General features: G+C 44.0%; 1 protein-coding gene across 1 annotated transcript in view; it reads right to left on the reverse strand.

Annotated features, from left to right (window-relative positions):
- LOC132378906 (tetraspanin-14-like) overlaps positions 1 to 17,158 on the reverse strand; it is a 59,458-nt gene that overhangs the window by 9,120 nt on the left and 33,180 nt on the right. The window contains exons 5-7 of the mRNA XM_059946207.1: positions 13,399 to 13,524; positions 6,672 to 6,722; positions 6,002 to 6,121 (exon numbers count right to left, since the gene is read on the reverse strand). Coding sequence (XP_059802190.1) covers positions 6,002 to 6,121; positions 6,672 to 6,722; positions 13,399 to 13,524 — 297 coding nt within the window. The remainder of the gene's footprint in view (positions 1 to 6,001; positions 6,122 to 6,671; positions 6,723 to 13,398; positions 13,525 to 17,158) is intronic.

Raw genomic sequence — 17,158 nt, forward strand, 5'->3', positions numbered from 1 at the left:
CTCCTTTGACCATACCTTCTTGGTCCTCACCATTGATGCTGCAGTCTTTAGTCTCTGCTTGTATGATAAGGTAGAAGTTACAACCAGGTGAATGGACTTTACAAAGTCCGGGCATGGGATGGCATGGACGTTCCTGGTGGTGGTATAAGAGTGGCCAAGATTATTGGCTCCTCTGGTTTCCCAGGTGATATGTTGGTGGTGGTTGTTCAGAGACTTCTTCAAGTTGGCCTGGTTGAAATGCCCTCACAATGGTAGGTTTCGTGACTGCTGATCATGGTGCTCAGCTTCTCCAGCATCTGCCTGACATTGTCCAGGGGTGGAATGTGCACCCACTACCACGAGGACAGCAGAAAACTCCCTTGGCAGATAAAAAGGATGACACTTGACCACTATACATTCCAGGTCAGGTGAGCGGGATTGAGACACAACAGCCACATCCGTGTACCACTATGAGTTAATCATGAAGCATACTCCTCTTTCTCTGCCTCTAAAAGACTCAGCTGTCCTGTCTTTGCAGTGAATGGTGAAGTCCCCAGGCTGCAGCGTGGCAACTGAAATGGCAGGGATGAGCCATGTTTATGTGAAGCAATGTACACAGCAGCCTCTGATGGTCCTCTGGTACTGCAATCTTCCTCTGAGGTGTTTAATTTTATTTTCCAGAAACTCTACATTCATTAGTAGGACTCTGCCTTACAATTGTACCGCAGCCCAACATGTTTTCCTATGGATATGGGACTAGCTCTGATACACAATGGTAGGGATGGCCCTGTTGGGCCAAAGGGCCTGTTTCCATGATGTATTTCTCTTTCACTGCAAATTCTCCATCATGTGTGAAATTTTTCCTCGTTTCACCCCGTCAACAACTATACCTCCATCCCTACCCTTAATGACTGTATCCCCTGCCCTATTGTCAATGACTGTAACCCTGGCATTCCTCTCCTCAGCCAGAGGAAGCTTCCTCCCTATGTACAGCTTGTAAAATGTCCTAGGAATTTTATAGACTTCAACAATAGTTTAGGGGTAACATGAGGGGGAACTTCTTTACTCAGAGAGTGGTAGCTGTGTGGAACGAGCTTCCAGTAGAAGTGGTATAGGCAGGTTCGATATTGTCATTTAAAAAAAATTGGATAGGTATATGGACAGGAAAGGAATGGAGGGTTATGAGCTGAGTGCAGGTCAGTGGGACTAGGTGAGAGTAAGTGTTTGGCACCGACTAGAAGGGCCGAGATGGCCTGTTTCCATGCTGTAATTGTTATATGGTTATAATATCTTGGCAAGGTTCCTGACAAAGTATGTTCCATCTACTAGCACCGTCAGCCTTCTAAATCCACACAGTCATATTCTCTGGCTCCCATGCCTCTCGACTTTCTCAACAACCCTCTGGGAAACCCTTGGCCTTTTTTCCTTGGAGTGACAGAGGATGAGAGATGACCTGATAAAAGTGTATAAGATGGTGTGAGGCATTGATTATGTGGATAGTCAGAGGCTTTTCCCCAGGGCTGAAATGGGTAGCACGAGAGGACACAGTTTTAAGGTGCTTGGAGGTAGATACAGAGATGTCGGGGGTAAGTATTTTTTAAGCAAAGAGTGGTGAGTGCATGGAATGGGCTACTGGCAATGGTGGTGGAGGTGGATATGAAAGGGTCTTTTAAGAGACTCCTGGATAGGTACATGGAGCTCAGAAAAATAGTGGGCTATGGGTAACTCTAGGTAATTTCTAAGGTAGGGACATGTTCAGTGCAGCTTTGTGGGCCAAAGGGCCTGTATTGTGCTGTAGGTTTTCTATGTTTTCTATGAAACCATGAACACATTTACTGAGGAATGTGTCATAGAGGAAGCAAAGAGCACAAGTGTTGCTGAGGCAGGAGAGGGGAGGAGTCCTCCAACTGACATTGCATCAGGTGCTGGATTGGATGCCAAAAATCACCTCCAGGAACAGCGTGGGACTTCAAAACTCTCCTATCAGTTACAAGCAACAACCTTTCCCAGCTAGGTGGAAGGTCCATATCAGGATAGCCGGAGAAATTATATTGTGGCTATCATCTTGCGTATCCTGGAGCAGACCAAGAATAAGGCAACCCCTGAATTTCAGGTAAATAACATAGGGAGGTGTGAGACGTATCATGGAAGGTACCCCACATCCCAGTTATCCATGCCACTGTTACAGGTTACACACCCATTGGGATCAGGTTGAAAAAATTCCATAGCAAAAGAATACATTGGTAAATGTTAGAGGGAGAGTGTAGGTTTACCTGTTTTAACAAGGGTAAGCAAGCTATTGGCTCCTGCTCTAACAAAAACACAACTATTGAATGCAGCAGGGAAACATTATGCTGTTAAATCTTGCCTTCAGTATCAGAAGGGAAAACATTGCCTTTGATAATGTATTGATCCAAGGCTGGCCTCACCCCCATCCCTTAGTGTAATGGATCCAGTGATTACACCAGGATCTGAGGAAAATGTGACCATTATCCTGAATGTCAGAGCAGAGGACTGGGATGAGGATTCATGGAAACTTGTAACCTCCGAATTGCCTCCCATTCAACATTTGGAGACTGATTTAGATAGGTTACTTATCCGCTAGGGATAGGTGATAGATGAATTGATCCATAGCAAGGACAAAGCCCGGGAAACTGATAGATAAGAATCTGAGGAGGCAGAGTTGGTGGAGCCTATTTTGGAACATTCAGATACATCCCTGGTTTAGGATCTTTTCCCATTCTGCTGTAAACAGCTATACATTACATTCTATCATAGCTGTGCTTGTAACTTCAGTTTCCTGTCTTAAGCAAGAAGTTAGACAATTGCAGCATTGGAATGCTCTGATGTCATTGTTTATTAACCATCTATAAACTTCATTTTGATAATCCCTCTGCTTAAACATCTGTTTTCTAATTGACTTCTGTTTAATATAATGCTTTATCCTTTTTTTTATTGTTATAATTTGCTCATGAGAAACCAAGGGTATGGACGGAACTATATTTTCCAGTAGTCATATTTGATTTCTCTTTGTTATGTACAAAAGCATGTTACACAAATTGTTGTCATCTGAAAATGTGGGAATAGTTTGAGAATGTAGAGGGAGCCTTGAGAGCAGATAGTGATAAAAAAATATATGTTCTTCTGCCAAACCTGCTGCCTCTGTCTTTAGGTTATGTGCCTAGGCTGAAGGCCACAAGAGATATGCTACAATTTGGTGCCAAGAATGGAAAAGTACTAGGCTAGGGGTTCTGAACAATATAAAAAGCTCATTTGTGCAAACTGAAATGTTGCTTTAGGCTGGAACCATTTCTAAGAGACAGACAGGTAGTCTTTATATTCTCTTTAAAAAGTTGCTCCTAATAATCTTGAACATGTGGATTGTACTTCTTTTGTTTGTGAATACTTCTTGCTTATGAATCAGGGAGGAACAAGGAATAATTTTAAAATACAGTGGATTCTGGTTAATTGGGTAATCAGTTAATTGAGGCAGATGCTTATTTGGGACAACTCTTAAAGCACAAAAACTAATTCAAAAAATAGCCGGGATTCCCTTCATTGATTTGGAACACTTTGCCACTTAATTGGGACTAATTCAGAATAGGAAACATCCACTCTTTCTGGGCCTTTCAATATTTGATAGGTTGCAATAAGATTCCACCCCCACCTCGCCATTCTTCAAAACTCCTATGAGTACAAGCCCAGAGCCATCAAATACTCCTCATATGTTAACCCTGTCATTCCCAGAGTCATTCTTGTGAACCTCCTCTGGACCCTCTCCAATGCCAGCACATCTTTTCTTAGGGGCCCCAAACTGTACACTATACTCCAAGTAGAGTCTGACCAATGCCTTATAAAGCCTCAGCATCACCTCCTTGTTGTGTCTGTTGCATGTGCTTGTATTCAAAAAGCAGTGGATTTTTGTTACTGGTAGTTGGAGAGAAATAAGCAGTAAGGAAATTTAGAACCGTTTTGTTCACTGTGGTTTCAAGCATTCAAGCTTGGAGATGCCGGAAACAGCTGGGAGTGAAAATGAAATGATTTCACTACTTCAACAAATTAGGAACTATGAAGAATTTGATGGTATCGATAATGAAAATGAAGATTTAGGGGATTGCAATGGTTGAAAGCATTGTATGAATGCAGTCCAGTATCTACACTAGGTGACTGTGCTGATTTTGTTCATTTACAGTCAAAAGAATACGGCAGTGTACTCTTGATGAACTGCTCTATTGGTAATTAATACACAGTTTTATAGCACTGTAGTAGTATTGGTAGTGTTCTAATTTGTTCTGATTTTCATTTAAATACCTAATTTGTTACCCAGTTTGTCTTATTTTTTAAACTATTTCCTTGAAATTTTGGCTAATTGGGGCAGCTGTTTAATTGGTCCAAAATGTGCTTGTCCTGAGGTGTCCCTATTCACCGGAGTCTACTGTATCCTCCCTCCAAGAAGGCCACGACTTACTCATAGGGTTTGGAGGCCTGCACACCTCAGTGACCTGGAGAGCTACATTGGCAGGAGTCAGAGCATTATGCTTTGGGTCTTGGTAGGGTCAGCCATGCCAAGCAGTTTTAAAGAGCAGAGGCCAGACAAAGGATGCTCCACCAGTCCTCCAGGTTCAAGAGTTCAGTTGAGGGCTATCAACCCTGACTGGTCAAGCAAAGCTGTTACAGAAACATCAATAAAGAATCCTTCTACATCTGATTGCAATGGTATTCCTGAGTCTCCACCCGGCGCTTGCATGACTGACAGTAGTGAAAACAGAGGTATTGACACAATGAAGGAAGACCTGAACACTGCCAGAGATGGAGGACCTTCATTGCTGCCCTAAACTCCAGTGGTGTAACAGGCAGTAGGTGGTAATGTATTCTCATTACGCATCCTTCCCCACCATTGGTCGTATTTACAAGGAGACACTGCCTCAAAAAGGCACATTCATCTAAGTTCCTCAGCATCCACCACTGGTTAGGAGCATAGATGCTTAAAGTCCCACATCAGCACGTTCAAGGACAGCAACTTCCCTTCAATCATTTTGTTATTGAACCAACTATCACAACCCCTAACCACAAGTTTAGCAACACTCTGCTCACTTAGCACTAAAACTGGCTTTTCCTTCTTGTAAAAATCATGTATAATTAATAATTTATATTTTTCTTGTAAATTTAAATTAATGCAATGTGTCTGCAGTACTACTGCAAGTTTTTCATCATGTCTGTGCATACATGTACTTTTGCATATGACATTAAACTCAATTGCAAGGAATGGTTAAAAATCGTTTAAAATGGTTAAAAAGTTTCTTCCCCTCTGTTAGCTGATTTCTAAATGGATAATGAACCCAAGAACATTACCTCACTACTTTTAATAGTTTCTGTTTTTGCACTTATTTTAATTTAACTATTTAATATACATATTTATACTGTAATTATTTTTTCTACATTTATCATATATTGCAATGTACTGCTGCTGCAAAGTTAGCAAATTTCACAACAGTTTAGAAGAATGAGGGGAGATTTGATAGAGGTGTATAAAATTATGATGGGTATAGATAGAGTGAATGCAAGCAGGCTTTTTCCACTGAGGTTAGGGAAGAAAAAAACCAGAGGACATGGGTTAAGGGTGAAGGGAGAAAAGTTTAAAGGGAACATTAGGGGGAGCTTCTTCACACGGTGAGTAGTGGGAGTGTGGAAAGAGCTGCCAGTTGAAGTGGTGAATGTGGGCTCACTTTTGACATTTAAGAAAAACTTGGACAGATTCATGGATGACAGAGGTATGGAGGGATATGGTCCAGGTGCAGGTCAGTGGGACTAGGCAGAAAAATGGTTCGGCACAGCCAAGAAGGGCCAAAAGGCCTGTTTCAGTGCTGTAATGTTCTATGGTTCTCTATGCTGGTGATATCACTCCTGATTCTGATTCTGAAAATGGTTCCTCTGAGAGACTCTAGAAAGTGTGCGTCATTGGCCACAAACCTTTTTGTGCCACGACTGTGTGTGCAATGTGGCATCAGGAGGATGCTCTCACCTGCAGGAGGGCAATGACCAGCAAAGTCCCGGCAACAAAGTAGATGTTCCTGGGCAGCCAGTCCTCGAACGCTTCGACACAACCCTTTGCGTAGATGGTCTGATCATACTCCCCCTTATTCTTCAAAAGGGGGGGAGAGAGAGAGAGATTTATTGCAGTCATTCGCCTCCCTCCACACACCAACCCCCCCAACTACTCCCTAAGAAACCCCTTCGGTTGTCAGAACAAAACTCAAAAAGAACACAGACTCTTATCTCAGAACATATCTGCGTTCAGAGACATCAGGTTCTGCCTCCAGCTAAGTATTGGAGCAACAGTCAAGGTTCTCCCTTCCCACTCCACGATCTCCAGCAGCCTGTCCCACCTCCATTCAGTACCAGCCCAACTCGTGACTCAGCCCAGAAGGCAGTCACCATCAGCAAGGGACCAACATCCCACGATGAGGACCGGGTGGAGGAAGGGGAACCAAGGCAGGGGTGGTGGATGTAGCTGGCCTGCAGCCCGATGTTTGCCGTGGTCTGGGAGATCAATGCTAAATCAGCTCACTGTCACATTAGCCATACAGTGACCAGCGGGAGCAGGAAGACTGCTGAAACTTGTCAGTTTCAAAGGCACTGGCAGCAAGCCCACAATCCCAAGAAATCACAATAGACAGAGTAAACATTAATACCTTATTCTTGGATCTGATGTTGTATCCACACTGGGTGTTCACAACTTTTTGCTGCAAAACAAAAGCCATAACAACACTCAACATTTGAACACAACAGCAACCTTCCCCCTCACCATCAGAGTGGGGCGTTCACTGGTCCAGTCCTGTCTGCTGCTACTCAGACCATAAGATATAGGAGCAGAATTAAGCCATTTGGCCCATTGAGTCTGCTCTGCCATTTCATTAATGAAGCAGTTCATCCCTCACGCAACAGCGTTCAGGCAGGAGGTGAAAGGGAGGTTAAACCTCAGCTGAGGAAGGTGGGTCTGGACAATCATGAAGGTTCCCTGGCCATTCCTTCCCAGTGCGCTGCCGCCTTAGGGGAGAATGTGCCATAAGATGGACTGAAAGTATTGTGTGGGACTCTAGCTGTGAGCTACGATTCTTTTACTGCATTTGCCAGGCTGTTACTTGACAATTTCATGCTGTCTGATGAAGCATGGTGAAATTTGATCAGCCTCTGAATTGCCATGCACAACTTGAGATTACGTGTCTGGTCACAACGCTGTTGCTCCCTGCAGCTACTTGTAAAGCTGCGCTCAAGACATTAATAAAGAATGCTAATGTGAACTTGCTGGGCTCAGGTCCATATTTATATATAAAAGGATTGTGATGACAATTCTCCTGTTTCAAAAATGCTGTGGAACCCCCATGGGTTCAGTATAGCTCCAACTACCTGCATGGCACAGGTGAGGTGCCACTTCACCTGCAATTCCTTTGCGGTCATCTACTGTATCTCGTGCTCCCAGTGTGGCCTCTGCTACGTCAGCGAGACCCATAGTAGATCGGAGAGCTGCTTCACTGAGTACCTCTACTCCATGCTCTGGATTTCCCAGTGGCTGCCATTTCAATTTGACTGTCCATTCTCCATCTGACATGTCAATCCTCTGCTGCCACAGTGAGGCTACACTGAGACTGGAGGAGCAACCCCTCATATTCCCATCAGGATAGCCTCAAACATGGTGGTATGTACATCAATTTCTCTAACTTCTGGCAATTTCTTCCCCCTTCCCCTTTCTCTTTCTAGTTCCCATTTTAACCCTCTCATTCCTTCTCTTCATGTCACCTGCCCATCACTTCCCTCTGGTTCCCCTCCTCCTTCCCTTTCTTCCATGGTACACAGCCGCCTCCTATCAGATTCCTGCTTCTTCAGCTCTTTACCTCTTCTGCCTATCAACTTCCAGCTTCTTACTTCATTCCCCCTCCCCACCTTCCCCCCTTCCCTCACCTGGTCTCACCTGCCAGCTTCTACTTCTTCCCTTCTCATGACCTTCGTATTCTAGCTTCTGCCACCTTCCTTTCCAGACCTGATGAAGGGCCGCGGCTGAAACGTTGACTGTTTATTCCTCTCCATAGGTGCTGCCTGACCTGCTGAGTTACTCTACCATTTTGAGCGTGTGGCGCCAGATTTCCAGCATTTGCAGTGCCTCTTGTACATCAGGTTTATGAGACTAAACGGAAGTTTGGAGAGGAATTGCTGGACTTATTTTTGAAAAAGAGGGAAAATTTAATTTAAACCTGTTTTCCTCATTACAGGAATCCAGAAACAGGAGGATTGTATGATAAGGGGGAGGAGCAGAGGGGAGACTAATTATCCTTTTTACGCAGGAACGCTGCCTGAGAGGTATTCGAATTTAGAGGTACCTGGAGTTCGGCTCATGTCCTAAACCACAAAGTTGGAGAGAGCTGGCAAACTGGACATTTTCTGTAATGTGAATACAATAGCTCATTCGACAACACTGTCGGCGTGGATGAGTTGGGCTGATGATCCACTAAAATTACCCTGATGCTGGAACAGGCACAGGATATTGAAAGGTGGTGACTGGGAGTATTCAGGAAAACAAGGGAAAACAGAGAGCTGAAGACTGGTCAGTTTGAAACACTGCCAAAGGACACATATCCGTGAAAAATAGATTCAAGAAAGGGCTATTCAGCCTCTTGCACTTGCTCCAACATTCCATGGCTGATACTTTTATACAAGTTCCACCTTCCTGCTTTCCTACCCCAACTCTATTTAAAATTTAAATTATTTAATTATTATTTAATGGTTAAACATAATTTATTTTTTTGAACAGACTCAGCAATTGTTAGAAAACTGACTCTGCATGCAGTTCATCAAACGCTCATTCACACCATTTCTATTCACTTCACATTCCCATCAGCTCCCCAAGGTTCTACCATTCACCTGATGATTGGAGCAACCAACAGTGGTCAGTTAGTCTATCAGCTATATGTCCACAGACAAACAGACTTCCCCGCTGTCCAGATGTCAGGACTGAACTGTGTGACAACTGCTCTGGTAAGCTGTATCACTGTCAACCACATTTCTACCACTGAGACCTCTGGTTCTGAACACCCCAGCCAAAGGAGACCACTATCCTGTCCACCCTGGAGAACCCAGGTGTCAGAGAGGGATGGTGCTTTGGTCCACAGCCTGACCCTCAAGCTTCTCTCTGCTGCCATGTTAATCCAACATCCCGTCCCACCCTGACCTATCTGTTTGCCCTCCTGCACAGTTACAATGACAAACAACACATCTTCTCCTGCCTGGACATGTATAGCCTTCCAATCTCAATAGTGAATTCTACAACTTCAGATAATGTACCTTCTCTATCTGACTCAGAACCAGACATTCCTGCATCACCTCTCATGTGATATTAGCTCAGCTTTCCTTCTCAAGTCACACAGCCTGAACCTTTATCTTCCTTCCTGTTCTTCCTCTCTCTAACCAATGCGATGAACCCATCTACAACTTATCACCACTACAATCCTGGTCTCACCCTGCCTCAGTTCCATCCTTTCCTCCCCCATCTTCTCTGTAACTTTAAAACAAACTCAGATCCTCTCTTTCCTGATTCTGATAAAGGATCTTTGATTTGAAATGTTAACTCTCGCATTCAGCCTGATCTGCTGTACTTCCAGGATTTTCTGTTTTTAATTCAGGTTTCCAATATCTACAGATTTGATTTTCAGTATGGGTCCAGTCTGCTTAATCTTTCTTCCCAACACAAACCTGGAATTAAACTGCTGTTCCCTTGGTGCACTCTATCTATTCTGTGTGTGCTCTTTGTGTTGGCACGTGGCCAAGTGGTCAAGGCATTTGTCTAGTGATCTGAAGGTCACTAGTTCGAGCCTTGGCTGAGGCTGTGTGTGTCCTTGAGCAAGGCACTTAACCACACATTGCTCTGCGATGACACTGGTGCCAAACTGTATGGGTCCTAATAATGGGACAACATTGGTGGCGTGGAGAGGGGAGACTTGCAGCTTGGCCAACTGCTGGTCTTCCATTAAACCCTGGAAACTTTCTACATGCTCTTCTTTACAGGGTTCATCCAGCAATGGAGAACTCTGGGCTGGGAAAGCTGCTCAGAGAAGCAACTTCTCTACTCTTCTCTAGCAAGAGAAGAGAACTTCTCTAGCAAGTTGCTTCTACTTCTGTAGCAACCAGGGTGAAGTTTTGTTTCAGCGACAACTGGCTGCTCCACTCTCCCCACCCATCCAACCAACACCAGGCCCACAAGGCAGTCTCTCTGCATTGCTTCTACCTCAAACCATGTGGCTGTGAGATAATTTTAACCTGGATTCTAATCAAATCCTAAATATTTTACGAAGTACTGTATGTACTGAGTGTGTTAGGGTATTCTGGAATTAGGGTATCTAGAAAACTGCAACTATTTTTCAGGCCTGCATATTATGGATTGTGGATTGAATTCAAAATGTAGCTCAGAATAGTAAATTGCAGACCAGGAAACACCCACTTAATTGGGATATGTCTGCATATGGATGAATACAATCAACATTCCATTGCATGAATAGAATTCAGAGACCACAGTCATTAATACTTATTTTGGGTGTGTTGGTAGGAAGATCCAGGCATTTGAAAGCTACATGTAACTCAAAAGAAGCATTATGAGGACATTGAAACTACAGAAATTGTCCTGTGACCTTTACTCTGCAACACATAAAAATGTGCTGGAATGTTGAGTCAGGGAGTCTCTCTCTCTGTCCCTCCCCCGCTCTCTCTCTCTCTCTCATGACACCATAGCTTAAGTGTGTCCCATATAAAGACTTTTATGACATTTATATCTATCAGCTGTGTCTCTCTGGTGACTTTGTTCAGTCACAGTAAGTGCTTAGACTGGAGTGCTGCAATGAGACAGCATTAAACAATGTACCTGTGAATTATTTTCCCATATGCACCATTATTTTGAAAACAGTATTAGGCTATCAGGTCTATAGTTCTATGTGTTATTCACTTGCTTTAGGTAACATAGAAAGTCACCGAGTTCGGGCAGAGTCGACATGGTCCAACACAAGGGAAAAAATAAAGACATTGAGCAAAAACAGGTAACATGCTGCCTGGCCCGTTTCAGCATTGTCTGTTTAATTTCAAATTCCAGCATCTGCAGGTTTTGATTTTCAATTTATAAAAAGAAAATGGTTTTTGACAAGCCTATTAGCTTTTTTTCCTTGAGGATTTAATCAGCAGAATGGATGAGGGAGAATCCAGTGAGTAAGGTATATCAAGTTGAAATTTACAGTTATTCAACCGTACACATGTATACCACAAAATGAAACAACGTTCCTCCGGGCCAAGGTGCACAGCACAGTACAGATAATTCACACACAACACATAGGTAATACTACCACAGGTGCATTCATAACACAAGTTAAAAGGTAAATAGTAAACTGCTATTGGCGCTTCGTACGTGATGAGATCCGGGTGGTAGCTGGGAGTTCCGTGGTCTCACAGCCCGGGGGACGAAGCTGCTTCCCATCCTAACAGCCCTTGTCCTAAATGCTACAGTACCTCCTGCCTGATGGAAATTATTGGACAGATGGGATCTGCATACACAGTGCTCCTGATAAATATTCCTCACGGCTGATAGAGATATGCAGATGATCCTCTCAGCAGGCCTCACAATCCTTTGTAGGGACTTGCGGGTCAGATGCCCTGCAATTCCCCTACCAGATGGCATTGCAGCTGGTCAGGACACTCCCAGTGGTGCTGCTGTAAAAAATTGTTTATAATGGTGGGTGGGGAGGGTGCCTCACTCACCTCTATCTCTCAGGAAGTGGAGACGTTGCTGCGCTTCCTTGACAAAAGAAGTGGTTTTGAGGGCCCAGGTGAGATTGTCCATTATGTGCATTGCCAGGAACTTGATGCTCCTAACTCTCTCCATGGAGGAGCCGGTTATGTGCAGTGAGAAATGGATTTCCAAAGATACTTGATTAGGGAGAAGTTCAAACAGAGCTCGGGAGACTAGCATGTATCAGCTGGACAGAGGACTGCTTAAACAGTAGAAAGAGGTGGGACAGAAACTCTTTGGGGACAGTGGCTGGCCAAATTCGAATCAGGACTGGCCACTCAACTTACAGAAATGAGTGGCTGGAGAAGCTCTGCCCATAACCTCTCACGCTAAGAGTTTCTTCATGGTTTCTCAAGGTATCTTTTATACTTTCTTTAGTCATAGAGTAATAGTACATTGAAACAAGCCCTTCAGCCCATCTAGTCCAGGCTGAACTATTATTCAGCCTAGTCCCATTGCCCTCCCTGCCCCTCCCATCCATGTACTTATCCAAACTTGCTTTGAAATTCAACCTGCATCTACCACTTCCACATTCTCACCACCCTCTGAATGAAGAAGTTCCCCCTCATGTTCCCTTTAAGTACTTTGCCTTTCACCCTTTAACCTATGACCTCTAATTCTAGCATCAGTCAGTCTCACTGGAAAAAGCCTGCTTATATTTACCCTCTCTATACCACTATTAAAGCGACTCTCATTCTCCTATGCTTCAGGGAATAAAGTCCTAACCTATTCAGTTTTTCCCCCTAGTTTTATTATCCAAATAACTAACAGAGATAACAAACAGCAATGGACCCAGCACCGAACCCTGCGGCACACTATTAGTCACAGGCCTCTAGTCAGAGAAACAACCATCTATTATCACTTCTGTCTTCACACACAAAGACAACATTAAATCCAATTTACTACTTCACTCTGAATGCCAAGCGACTAAACTTTCTTGACCAGCCTGTCATATGGGACTTTGTCAAAGGCCTTGCTGAAGTCCATGCAGTCAATGTCCACTGCCTTTCCTTCATCAACGTTCCTGGGTAACCACCTCAAAAAACTCTAAGATTGGTTGGACATGACCTAACACATCCAAAGCCATGCTGACTATCCTTAATCAGGCCCTGTCTATCCAAATACTTATATATTCTGTCCCTTCAAATACCTTCTAATAATTTATCCTCTAGCCATCAGGCTTGCTGGCCTATAATTTCCAAGCTTATTTTTAGAGCCTTTCTTGGACAATGAAAGATTAGTTATTGTCCAGTACCTTGCCTGTGGCTAAGGTAATTTTAAATACCCCTGCCAGGACCCCTGCAATTTCTGCACTAACCTCTTACAAGGTTTGAGGGGACCACCTTGTCAAGCCATCTGAGTTTGCCTCAAGACAGCAAGCACCTCCTCTTTTGTAATTTCTGTGCCTCTCCTTTAACTGGAATGATTTCCACTACCCACTATTATTTTCAAAATCTCTGGAATCATTCTGACAAGAATAATGTTCTCCATGTTGTCAAACATGCCCTGTAGTCCCCTTGTCCAATCTAACTTACCTTCGCTTTGAGTCTGCTATCTGATTGTCATATCCAGGACTGTTAACTGTTCCCACTACTTACTGCAGGGTCCGGCATACAGCAGGAAAAGGGAACACCACATCGCTCCCGGCTGGGATTCTCCTGAGAACAGTTGAAGTAAACATTGTTGTCCCAGTCGTCAGGGGTAGCAGCTCCACAACACTGCATCTGAAAGGGAATGTGACTACATTAGGGAAACATACAGGGTCCAGAGGAAAGTCAGGCAGGATGGGTGAAGGCAACAGAGCAGTAAATCAGGTCAGCAAAAAGACACATTGATGCACCATCAATAACTCACACTGAGACGTAAGGCGAGATATCGGCTTTTATTGACTGGAAGAAGGAACCAGGAGTGAGCGTCCATCATACTATGACCTGGAGACTGAGGCCGAGCATCAGGCCTCAGATCGCCTTTATACAGGGGCCTGTGGGAGGAGCCACAGGAGCAGTCAGCAGAGAGCGTGTCCAGACAGGCACATAGTTCACCACACACATAGCTTCAGCTGAATGAAGATCTGATACTGTCGGGAATTAGAGAATAAGACTGGGGGGAACTGGCAAGACACGGGAAACAGAAACTGGGAAACAGGATATGCGGTCTCTAGTGCTCAGTTGTTTTTGTGCTTCAAGTCAAGCAGTTCTGGAAGTAACAACGACAAATGAAGGTGTGGAGCAAGAAGTATGCGTATGGCTGAAATGCAGCTTTGAAAAACAGTACTGGTAACAGGAGTTCAGAGAAGGCAGGGCATTAGAGAGAGGGGTGGTGAGGGTAAAGGAGGTCTGAAACACTAGGGAACTGAGGCAAATTAGTAAAAAAAATACAAGAAGAGATATTGGGACTAAAATGTTAATAAATCCCAAGGAACTCAATGATCTGCACACCAGAGATAAAAGCAATGCTCTTAATGCTCTGATTATCTGCTTCCAAAACTCTACAGGCTGTGGAATCAATCCTGCAAATGTGATTTAATATTGAAGAAAAATGGGGGTGGGGGGGGGGGGAGAAAACAGGGAATCATCAGTCTTTTAGCCTAAAATCTGTGGTAGGGTACATGTTGAAACCAATAAGGAAAGGTGTCATGAACAAAGAGCTGGGAAGTCGATTGGTGAAAGAGACAGAGGGCCGGGGGTGGTGGGATCTGACAGGACAGGACAGAAGGCCATGGAAGAAAAGGAAAGGGGAAGAATGCCTGATGCACCATCAATAACTCTCGGAGACGTGAGTCGAGATAGGCTTTTATTAGCTGGAAGAGAAAGCACCATCAGCAGCAAGTGACCACCACACAACATCTTGGAGACTGAGGGAGGAGCAGTGCCTCCAATCGCCTTTATACAGGGGTCTGTGGGAGGAGCCACAGGAGCAGTCAGCAGGGGGCATGTCCAGACAGGTATATGTAGTTCACCACAACGCCAGAGGGAGGTGATGGGCAGGTAAGGAGATAAAGTGAGAGAGGGAAACGTGAATGGGGAATGGTGAAGGGGGGACAATTAGCAGAAGTTCAAGAAGTCGATGTTCATACCAGCAGGTTGGCGGCTAGCTGGACAGAATATAAGGTGTTGCTCCTCCAGCCGGAGCATGGCCTCATTACCGGCAGCAGAGAGGCCATGGACTGGTACGTCAACAGGAAAGGTGTCATAACTGAATAGGATGATGGGAGGAAGCAGAGTCAAAACGTATTTTTGAAAGGGAAATGATCTGTGGCCATCACATCCACTAGTTTCCCCTTATCTATTTTACAGAACTTCCTTGAAGATGTGACCTGTAAAATAAATAATAGGGAAATAGAGGAAGTGTTTTCAGAAAACTTTTGATAAAATTTCATGCAAAGAGTTGTTTGACAACATTGAGTACCTGGAATTAAAGAAACCACGTGAACATTTGATCTGATCTGATCAGTGTTTTGGTTATTGTTTGGAATTTTGCTGGTAAGGTGAGACTGGCTGCCTTTGAAAAGAAGGCAGCATTCGAGTGAATGAGATATTGAGGTGAAGCTGAACACAATGCATCAGAGACAGAGTCAAACCTCACACAAAGGAAGATGGTTCTTGTTTTCAGTCATCCCAGTCCCAAGACATCATTGCTAGGGGTTTTCAGAGCAGTGCCCAGGGCCAAATTAAAAAGGCAAGGAGGAGTCATAAGGGGTGGTATGGTAGCACAGTAGTTAGCACAATGCTTTACAGTACAGGCGACCCGGACTCAATGCCCCCTGCTGCTTGTAAGGAGTTTGTACTTTCTCCCCGTGACTGTGTGGTTTCCTCCAAGTGCTCCAGTTTCCTCTCACTGTCCAAAGACAGTTAGTACATGGAGCTTGGAAAAATAGAGGGCTATGCACTAGGGAAATTCTAGGCAGTTCCTAGACTAGGTTACATGGTCGGCACAACATGGGGGCTGAAGGGCCGGTAATGTGCTGTAGATTTCTATGTCCTATAAGATATCTTGGAAGAAAAGGTAAAGAATAATCCTAAGGGATCCTACAAGTACATTGAAATGAAAAGTATAACTAGGGATATTGTTGGTCCCCTCATGACAAGTGTGGTGCCTGCGCATGGGTGAAGTGTTAAATGAATATTTATCATCTGTTTTTACTGTGGAGAATGTCATAATAACTGGTGAGAATAACAGGGACGTCCTGGAACATATCAACATTATGGAAGAGGAGTATTTACGTGCCTTGAGAACACACACAAAATGCTGGAGGAACTCACCAGGCCAGGCAGCATCATGGAAAAGAGCATCTGCAGATTTCCTCTGGCTTATGTGCCTGAAGGTGGATAAATCCCAAGGGCCTGACCAGGTGTCTCCCAGGAAGTTGCAGGAAACAAGAAAAGACATTGCTGGAGAGATTTTGAATCAATGTTAGCTGCAGGCCAGATTCCAGAAGACTGGAGGGGGTTTATTTAAGAAGGGCCTCAAGGACAAGCAAATGAATCCCAGGTCAATGAGCCTAACATCAGTGGTAGAAATCATAATGGAGAGGATTCTGGTATTTATTTGCATTCAGAAAGGCAAGGACTGATTAAAGATCGTCAGCATGGCTTGACAGAGTATTTTAGAAGAGGAGACCAAAAGGAATGTCAAGGGCAGGGCAGGAGATAATGTTTACATGGACTTTTAAAGTGCCTTTTAAAAGATCCCCCCCATAGTAGACAGGCCTGGAAGTTCAGATCACATAGGATGCGGGTGAGCTGGTCAACTGGATACAAAATTTGCTTGGTGGATTAAGTCAGAGGGTGTCAATGAAGAGCAGTTATTCACACTAGAGGCCCATGACCAGTGGTGTGCCACAGGGATCCGTTCTAAGTCCCATAGGGTTTGTTTTATATATATAGGATATAGATGATAATTAAGGTGGCATGGTTAGTACATTTGAGATTGACACCAAAACTAGTAGTAGAGTGGAGAATAAGAAAGTTGTCTTAAGGATCTAGATCAACTGGGAAAGTGGGAAAAGGAATAGCAAAAGGAACTTAATTCTGGTTAAGTGAGAAGTATTTTGGAAAATTAAACCAGAGCAGCATATACAGCAAATGGTAGAGCCCAGGAGAGTGTTATAGAACAGAGAGACCTACAACACCTCTGTAGTGTACTGGAGCATACTTTTCATAAAGCGGCAATGCAGGTAGGAGGGGCAGTGAGGAAAATGTTTAGAATGCTTGCCTTCATCAAAACATAGATTGAATCACATTTGGAGTATTGTGTGTAGTTCTAGTCACCCAGCTATAGGAAGGACGTCACTGAATCGAGAGGCTGCAAAAAAGATTCACAAGGTCATTGCCAGGGTAGGAGGGATTGAGTTATAAC

Source organism: Hypanus sabinus, chromosome 21, assembly GCF_030144855.1.
Source record: "Hypanus sabinus isolate sHypSab1 chromosome 21, sHypSab1.hap1, whole genome shotgun sequence".
NCBI lineage: Eukaryota > Metazoa > Chordata > Chondrichthyes > Myliobatiformes > Dasyatidae > Hypanus > Hypanus sabinus.